Consider the following 9,350-nt stretch of genomic DNA (forward strand, 5'->3'; position numbering starts at 1 on the left):
GAGTGGTGGTTCATGCCTGTAATCTCAGCACTTTAGGAGGCCAAGGCAGGTGGATCACCTGAGGTCAGGAGTTCAAGACCAGCCTGGCCAACATAGTGAAACCCCATCCCTACTAAAAATACAAAATTAGACAGATGTGGTGGTGCTTGCCTGTAATCCCAGCTACTCGGGAGGTTGAGGCAGGAGAATCACTTGAACCCAGGAGGCGGGGGTTGCAGTGAGCCAAGACCGCACCATTGCACTCCAGCCTGGGCAAAAAGAGTGAAATACCATCAAAAAAAAAAAAGACAATGGAAAACAAAATTTCCTGTCTTAACATTGTACATTTGCGGCGTAGTTGCCTTTGAGGATGTGGTAGTTACACCCTCTCTGATACCTATGGAGTTTAAGCACCATTCCTACAGCTGTGTCCTTCAGGAGGGGTGCAGTGGGAGCTCTTAAAGGGGAATGCTTGCTCTGCCTTTGTGGCTTTTTGGTTGGGGAAGGGAGTTGGGATTATAGGATTTAGATTTGAGGTCATGATGTCAGAACACACCAGGAGCTCCCAGACTGTCCCTGAAGATGCCCATGCTGCAGGATGGGGTGGTGGGGGAGACAGCAAGGGCAGTACAGGACACAGGCACTCCTTTGTCTGGTAGAAAGGAGGAGGGGAAATGGAGCTGTTCCAGGATACAGGCGATGGCACTAAGGAATGCCTAAGTCCCCTGCCTTGTCCCAACATGTCTTCCTCTGCCAGCCCAGTCGGCTTGGGGAGCTAGGTATCAGAAACCTGAAGGATTCAGCCTGCTTTGTCCTGCTAATGTCTCCAAGTCTCTGTCCTGAGGTTCTGGGGCTCCTACTATGTCTAGAAGAGATGAGGTACCACCAAAAATATCTTGGCTGGTATAACAGTTTAGAGAAGGAAGTCCCACCTGTAGGCTGGCTGGCAGGCAGGTGGATGTGAGGCTGAGAAGGGAAGTCAGATGTCAGAACATAGCAGGATAGCATGCCTGCTCTTAGCTTTCAGGACCCAACGTCCACATACACACATGTATCATGTATGTATATGCGTGGACACTCAAGCACAGGAGGGAGGGGTTATGTGCTCTGCTCTTTGCAACCAGAGAGGAGAGGAAAAGCCTTATGGAGGTATCTCCCCCAGCCTAATAGATAGCTACCCTCAATGGCCATCTGCCCACCAAGGCCCCTGCCCAGTGCAAGGCAGATAGGCAAGTGGCAGGGGTGACATGACTCCACTAAAGCAATAGCCCAAGAAGGTGAGGGAGGGGACAGAGGCTGACCCTCCTCAAAGCCCCTTGTTGTAGTAGACCACTTCAACACTGGGGTTTTGCTCATGGATCTGAGCTCTCAGCTCTGGTTCCAGCTTGCTCACATGTATGGAGCTGCAATAGAACAGCACAGTCCAGTTAATATCCCCTGAACCCAACCCCACTCAGGCCCAGGGATTGCCATCCCACCTCCTCCCAGGCTGAAGAATCCTCTCTCCTTTCTACTGCCAGAAGGACTGGCTCACTGTCATTGCCCCACTCCCAGAATCAGCAGAGTGCCTGCCAGGCCTCCTTCCTGAACACACTGGAGGATCCTAGGTCAGCTTGTCCAGAGATGCAGAGTCTAATCCAGAGCCCCCCACCCAGCCCAGAGACAGCACTTACCTCTTCTGGGGGAATAGGGCACAGCACAAGGGGGTCGCAAATACCAGGCTGGGGGAGACGAGTATTGAAGGTTTGTAAAGCTTTGGCCTTAGGGTGTTCCCTCCCTGCATCCCGCCCCATCCTTGGAGATAGCCCCTAGGGGTGGAGATTGATTAAAGCTGAAAGGACCTTTTAGGAATAGTAAACCCAACCTGGACATCAGGTTCTGAGGAAAGAGACCCCCACAGCCAGTAAGTGGCAGAATCAGGAATTAAATGGGCACGAAACTGCTGGATGGCACCAAAAGGTACATTTCCATGGTTTCCTCTTACAGGTGAAGACTGGAACCCCCTCAACTAAATGCTTGACCTTCAGGACAGGGACCACCCCCTAACACATTCATAGACCCTACAGGTGTCCAAGACATGCACCTACTGAATGTATGAATGGATGATGTCTATAAACATCTTTTTTTTTATTTTAAGACAGAGTTTCACTCTTGTTGCTCAGGCTGGAATGCAATGGCATGATCTTGGCTCACCACAACCTCCACCTCCCGGGTTCAAGCGATTCTCCTGCCTCAGCCTCTCAAGTAGCTGGGATTACAGGCATGTGCTACCATGCCTGGCTAATTTTTTATTTTTTTAGTAGAGACAGGGTTTCTCCATGTTGGTCAGGCTGGTCTTGAACTCCTGACCTCAGATGACCCACCTGCCTTAGCCTCCCAAAGTGCTGGGATTACAGGTATAAGCCACCGCTCCCAGCTGTCTATAAACATCTTAAAGGCAATCCATACCCACCCACATCCACCATGGACAAGGCACTCCCACACACCTCAGCTAACTCCTTGCACACTTACCAGAAGCCCACCAGTCCCACCTGCAGGGGTGCCCCCAGCCAGGGGCGGCGCTGTGGAGAGAAAGAGAGACAATGGAATGGCTCGTGTCTCCTGCCTCACTAACTGTCATCCATTTCACCTGCCATGGCTCTATCCCATTAGCCTTTCCCTGGGGCCCTTGGAACTGTGGCCCTTTTCTTTCCTCCAAGGCGATGACAGGGCTGGGACCTCCAGATCGCACCCTTCCACTCCAGCCAGGCCTGTCTGCTGATCACCCTCCTGCCACCCCATGACACATTCCCACCTCTCAGAACTGGTTGCCATGGTACTCCCTGGCCCTCTTTTTTCTTCCCTCACTTCCTCCAGGAGCTGTTTTCTTCAGGAAACCTCCTCTGAACCTCCACTCACTTCTTTCTACCCCAGTGGCATGAATCTGACCCTTTCCAAGCACATCTCCTCCTCGGCACTCTTCTCAATTTGCTCTGGCCACAGGGACCACCAGTCTGTTCTCAAATGTGCAAACCCTCCTGCTGCAGTGCCCCTGCACTGACTGTTTCCTCCACCCCAAACTCTTCTCTGCATTCTTTGGCTCTTTCTCATCCTTTGGGGCTTTAGAGGCCCCTTCTCTGTGTAGACCATCCTATCTACACAGCTCTCCCCCATGAATCTCAATTACACTGGCCCACTGCTTTCCTACAAAGCACGTATTATAATTTTCAAGAATGTATTGGCTGGGTGGTGGTGGCTCACGCCTGTAATCCCAACACCTTGGGAGGCTGAGGCAGTTGGATTACAAAGTCAGGAGTTCGAGACCATCCTGGCCAACACGGTGAAACCCTGTCTCTACTAAAACACACAAAAAATTAGCCAGGCATGGTGGTGCACGCCTGTAGTCCCAGCTACTTGGGAGGCTGAGGCAGGAGAATTGCTTGTACCCAGGAGGTGGAGGTTGCATTGAGCCGAGATCACACCACTGCACTCCAGCCTGGTGACAGAGTGAGACTGAGTCTCAAAAAAAAAAAAAGGAATGTATTTATCGCATGCCTCCTTATTTACTTGTTTCTGCACCAGACTACAAACTTCATGAGGACAGGGGCCATAACCATCTTGTTCAGTGCTGTCTCCTCAGCCCTAAAACATGCCTGGTGCAGAGTTGGCACTCAGTCCATTTGTAAATAAATAATTCTGTGAATGAGCCAGAGCTTGTTCCCATGCTTTACTTCTGTGTCCCGTTTGTGTCTGTGTGTGCCTGTGCGGCCGTGTGTACCTCTCAGTATGGAGGCACTCGGGGGTGAGAGAATGAGCATGAGATCCAGTGTGGCTGTGACAGTCCCCTCCTGTGTGTGTCAGAAGCCTCTGAAGTAACACTGGGGAAGCTGGTTTCCTTCCCTTGTCCTCTCCTCTCCTCCTGCCCCCGCAGTGTTCCTTCACCTCAGCCCGGTTCACTCTTGCAGAATGAATGAAGGTGGAGGGGGAGGTGCAGGGCTCAGGAGAAGGGCTGGCAAGTCTTAGAGATTCAGGCTAGGCTGGAGAGAGGGTTGGGGACTGGTCACTTCTTCCAGCCACTGCCACTTCCAGGACAGGAGAGGTAGAGTCGCCTACCTTCAGAAAGTCTTTCTTCTCCAGAGTGTCCATGATCAGTGGGGGGATGGCTGTGGGAAGAGCAGGGCCAAGAAGGAGAGAGTTAGTAGTGGAGTCAAAGTCAGGAACTGTGAAGGGCAACCCCTCACATCTCCTCCCACTCTCCCCAGAGTCCTCCAAAGCCCCTGACTGCACCCACTTCTCTCAGAGCCTCCCATGCCCCGCCCAGCCACTCCTGCCTTACCCATGGCAGGAATCGCCATGCAGATTCTTGAAATCACCACCTGGAAAATTCCCTGCTTGGCTGCGGTCGCCGAGTAGCCAAGCCTCTGACCTGCCTCGTCAGTCACCGGGATGCCCACCTGCAGCTCCCTGCGAAAGGAAGGGGGTTGGCATCAGATCACAGGCCCTGGATCCCGTCTGCAATGCCTGAATGGGCAGCAGCTTCATAGCGTCCCCCACACACCCCAGACTCAAAGGCTGGTTCTCCCACCTGAGGATCCCAGGGTGAGACTGAGCCAGGACCCAGCAGCTCATGTCTAGGGAGGGAGAGGGACATCCCCATTCTGAGTCAGTCTGCATGGCTGGACAGTGTGCTACATTATACTGGGCATGCATATGCCAGGAGCCGGGGCCACTCACCTCTGCCTCATCAGGGGGATGTTGATGCAGTTGGCAGCTGCCACCGCTGCAAAGGGCACAAATCTGCCGACCAAGGGGGGCAGGTGCTGGGGAGGAAGGGTGTTGTTCAGTGGCCTGGAGGGCCATGGGGTGGTGAAGGACTCTGGGGAGATATGGGGACATATAGGTCAGGACTGGAGGTGTGATGAGGAAGGAGGAGGCAGATAGAGGATGAATGGGGGGCCAGGGGAGTGGGGCCCTTACCTTGGTGAGGGATTTGAGTCCCAGGGCCGTGGCCACAGCTCCAGTGGTGGCACTCACATAGGCTGTCCCCAGCTGCCTGTGGGTAGAAGAGCCAGGTCACAGGAGAGAAGTGAAGAGTCCAGCATGCAGCCCTTTCCTTTAGGGATATGCCAGATTCTCAACACATGAGGCGTAGAGGGGGAAGCTCATCTCAGAGCGAGCCCTCCCTCCATCTCCAGCGCGAACTTGTCTGGAAGCCCCGGTCACACCCTTTGAAGAGGGCTGGGTCCCCCACAGCATACATAAGAGGACCTCATGCCTTCAGTTAGGCGGGGTAAGTTGAGGCAGGGCAGGCTGAGGAGAGGGCACCGAGCACTGGCTGCATGAACCACAGGGGAACAGGAGAGAAAGGGGAAGGCACGTGTGGACTGGGAGAAGAGGGTCAGACAGGACCGTGCAGCTCCTGCTGGGGGCTGACTCTCACCCCACGGTGATAGGAGCGTCGCCACTGCGGTTGGAGTAGTTAACGATGGCATTGAAGGACTGGTTCACCCACTGCCAGAACACCACAGTTGGGGTCTTCCTGAGGGAACAAAGATACTCACTTCTGCCCCCTCTACAGTGGCCCTCATCTTTGGGCCCCTGTAATGAAACCAAAGGTTATTCTCCAAGCCTAAGAAGGGACCCAGTTGATGGCCCTGGAACCGGTTCTGGTAACCGCTGTGTACCCCACCCCCTCCATTTACATAAACACACCTACTGTCTCTGGGGTGAGAGAACTCCTCAAGCTGAGTTCTGATGAATGGAAGGGATTCTAACACAACCTTTCATTCACCCACTACTCTGCCCCAGTTGGCCCAGACAAGAGGCACCTAGTCAAGCCGTTGGCTCAGGGCATTCAGAAAGGGGACATGCGACGAGACCTGCCTGTAGAAGGTGAGCATGCAGCCGGTGATGGTCATGTTCATGGGCACCTGGGCTGACATGCGGCCAATCAGGACCACCTTCTCCCCCGTGTCCGGATGGAAGGCGGAGTCGTACACATACTTGGCCCTCCACAGCTGGTCCTCAGTGATCCCTGGGGTCACGACACCGGCCCTGCAGAAGTTGGCAAGGAGCAGACACGCTATGTCAGGAGGCAGATCTGCCCTCCCAGGCCCCACCTGCCCAGCTCAGGGTAACTCTGGACAGAGAACCAGGAACCCCAATCTCAGCATAAGTGAGTTCCTTGTCTTTAGAGGAGGGCCAAAGTTTTCCAGAAGTGGAGGCTCCTATTTTCTATTTCCCTTCTAGCCACACAAAGAGGGGTACTCTTCTGTTCTGCCAAAATGCTGGGCCATGGGTGATGGTGCTTTCCAGTGGGTCAAAAATGGCTGTGAGCATTGCAAGAATTTTTCCTCCCAAAGATAAGGATTCTCTCCTATCTTCCTGGGACTCCACTTTGAGCACCTCTATTCTTGCAGAGGGTGGCCCAGCAACGGGATAGGTCCCTGTAGAGGTTTGTGAAACATAGAGCACCGCCTCCCATAAATATTAATGCCATCTTCTCAATCGAAATGACCTAAAATCCTTTGAGTTAAAGCTCTGTACCTTAGTTATCTGTGATGCCAGCAGAGGGGGCCAGAGAGTGAGGGGGATTGAGGGATAGGCTCACTGTTAAGCTTGAGGAGGCAGGTAACAAACATACTAATCATGGAAAATGAGATCCTGGCACACAGGGTCAGATGGTGAGGGGTTCACCTGTAGTTCTGCACGATGTTCCGAGAAGCTTCCAGCTGTGCCCCAGACAGCAGCAGATTTCGAGGATCAGTAACAGTGAAAAAGTGCCGGGCTCTGCCCAGGAAAGTACTTTGGTCCCAGCGAGGTTCCTGGATGTTGATGTCTAAAGGCAGTTCGCCCATTTTCTGCAGGACAGAAACAAGAGTCAGAGTGGGGGTCCAAGGATCCAAGGGCTGCAGCTAGGGGAAGCTTTGGTGCCCCTGCCCTGGCCCCTAAGCTTATCATCAGTCCCTTCAAGAGCTCAAGGTGACTCTAGATAGGTAAGCAAGAATGTAGGGAGGAGTTGTTTCCTGGACAATGTCCCAGCTAAGGGACTTGCAGCCGCTGGAGGAGACGGAGGGGAAGACCAGAAACAGGAAAACAGATCTCCCTGTGCTCTGTCCTGGTACAGATTTTCATGAGTGAGGATCTACATGTGTGTGGTAGACACATGAGCAGCAACAGACATCCCAGCTACATATGCTGCAGATGTACAAAAATATATAATGTATACATTACACACCCATGCTCAGGTTAGCTTTAGGCCCCAGCTGCCCTGAGACCTGGATACAAACCCCAAGGCTTTTTCGAAAGATGGCATAAGAAGTCCCACGCTCCAGTCCCTGACTGGAGGAGAGCAAGGCCTTACTGGCCACCCAAGGCTTATCTGTTCCAGATCTCAATCAGGGGACTCTGATGTCAGCCTGTGTGTGCATGTGGGCATGCACAAGTCCCCTCGACAGACCTATCTTCTCCAACTCACAGTGAATGACCCCAGGCTCTCCATGGTCCCTGGCCAGGCAGAGCTGGCACAGACACTCATCCACCTCTCTCTGAGCCACCTGCCTCTGGATAAGAGCAGGATTCAGTGGTTGTCGCCTCCACCCAGCACAGAGAGGAAAGCCTGGCGCAGCCATCTGGCTGAGTTGGGCAGAATCCTACAGAATGACTAATCCTCTTCAGCCACACTTCCTCCCACAGAGGCAGACACGCCCTCCCCTCACACTCACATACCCACACACAATGACACCATCATGCACGCCCTACCCAGACATACAGACAGCACGGAGGTGCCCTGTATACACCAGTCCTCAAAGACCGTTACAGGCACACACGGGGCCCATCTGAAGACACTTGAATGTGTGGCTACACACAGCCCCACCCTGACATTCCTCCACCAACCTCCCTTGTGCCCTGTGGACCTGCATAGAGGCAGATACTGACTGCACCAGGACAGTTTCAAGGCAGGCCCCCTTCTCTGACCCCCATTCTGTAACCCCCCCACCCCCAGCCTGGGACAGTGAGCACTCACGCTTTCCAGGGCTCTCTGAAGCTCTCAGAACCGCCTTCCTCTCTGCCTCGGCCGTCGCCGCTGCAGCCGCCGGGCCCTCCCAGCCATCACACGGGACGTCACGCCTGACGCGGATCAGCAGGGAGGGGCGGGAGCTTCCCGGCCGCGCCCACGCGGTGGGCCCGGGGATTGGCAGAGCCTGGGGGCGGTGGGTGTCATTTGAGGCGATGCCCCAAGTCCGGGCCACCAAGACCAGGCCCTAAGCCGCTTTCTAGAGCCAATCATACCTCGGGGATCAGTTCTGGCCCCCTCCCCAGCCAGAGAGAAGAATGGGTAGAGCCGCGGGCGCTGTTCCCTTTGCTTACAGTCCCCTGGCGGGCTTAAGGAGGCCCCAGCCCTGAAGCCAAGCGTCTAGGTGTCCAGAGAGAAAGTCCAGGGCGCAGGTGGGCGGCATGGAGGGGCGGTCCTCTGCTGGTGCGCCGGGAGGGACTCGGGTTACCGCCTGGCATGTTTAGTTGATGGCTGCCTTGGCAATGGCCTCTGCCTGCTTGCCCCACTCGGCTCCTACCCCGGTACCCACAAGCTCTTCTTGCAGCAGCGCGGCATTCGGCATTCGCATCACTTCAGAGCCCCGTTCCTGGCGTGCCTGTGCCCCTTCCATGTCCCCAGCCCTCTCCCTGCTCCCCCTCTCTGGCCCCTAGCTCCACTGTGTCCCTGGTCTCCTTACTCTCCCAACCCTTAGCCCTGCACCCCAGACGGTAGCCCCACCCCTGGGATGTGGAGGGGCAGACAACCCCAGTAATCCTGTGGTCTGCATCCGAGCAAGTGCATCAGAATGATTCTTAGGATTATTCCTGTCCTGGGACCAGCCGTCCCACCCTGCGACCGTTCCAGAACCGGGTGGCCAGAGACACCTTCTGACAGAGGAGGAGGATGCAAGTGAAGAAAGCACCCCTCAGCCACGCACATACTCACAACTTACCCAGTCACCACACAGAGCATGCCTGCAGCAAATGCAGGCTCACGTCCCGCTCTGCCCCGTGACATCCCCCCATGGAGACTTCAAGGGTGCCCGCAGAGGGGTGGCAATTCCAGGAGCCCCGTTAGCTGGCTTGGCTCGGAGAAGAGGTAGTTCTAGCAGGAGGGGAACAAGCCAAGACCCAAGCCCTAAATTTGCAGGATGGGATGGGGCGTTAGAACCAGAACTGGGACGGGTAAAGAACTCTGCTGCCGGGGACCAGGTAACGCGTGGCTGTACCCAGTGCCCATGGGAGGTGCCGGGAGGGAGTGACTGGCGGCCCTACCAGCCAATGGGAGCCCAGGGCGGCGCAGGCCAGCTCAAATCCCGCAGACTCCGCGGAGAGTGGGCGGGCTTGCCGGCTGTATC

General features: G+C 55.0%; 1 protein-coding gene across 1 annotated transcript; it reads right to left on the bottom strand.

Moving 5' to 3' along the window:
• Positions 1-280: 280 nt before the first annotated feature.
• Positions 281-8,073, bottom strand: SFXN3 (sideroflexin 3). Its single transcript, XM_064373966.1, has 11 exons — positions 7,985-8,073; positions 6,655-6,818; positions 5,838-6,012; positions 5,399-5,493; positions 4,936-5,011; positions 4,693-4,778; positions 4,295-4,422; positions 4,072-4,121; positions 2,491-2,540; positions 1,653-1,700; positions 281-1,382 (listed from the first exon to the last, which is right to left on the bottom strand). The coding sequence occupies exons 2-11, from the start codon at positions 6,813-6,815 to the stop codon at positions 1,286-1,288; spliced, it is 966 nt and encodes a 321-aa protein (XP_064230036.1). The 5' UTR covers positions 6,816-6,818; positions 7,985-8,073; the 3' UTR covers positions 281-1,285.
• Between the last annotated feature and the right edge of the window lie 1,277 nt (positions 8,074-9,350).

The sequence above is a fragment of the Aotus nancymaae genome, unplaced genomic scaffold (genome assembly GCF_030222135.1).
Source record: "Aotus nancymaae isolate 86718 unplaced genomic scaffold, 86718_ANA_hifiasm-v0.15.2.pri h1tg000010l, whole genome shotgun sequence".
Lineage (NCBI taxonomy): Eukaryota > Metazoa > Chordata > Mammalia > Primates > Aotidae > Aotus > Aotus nancymaae.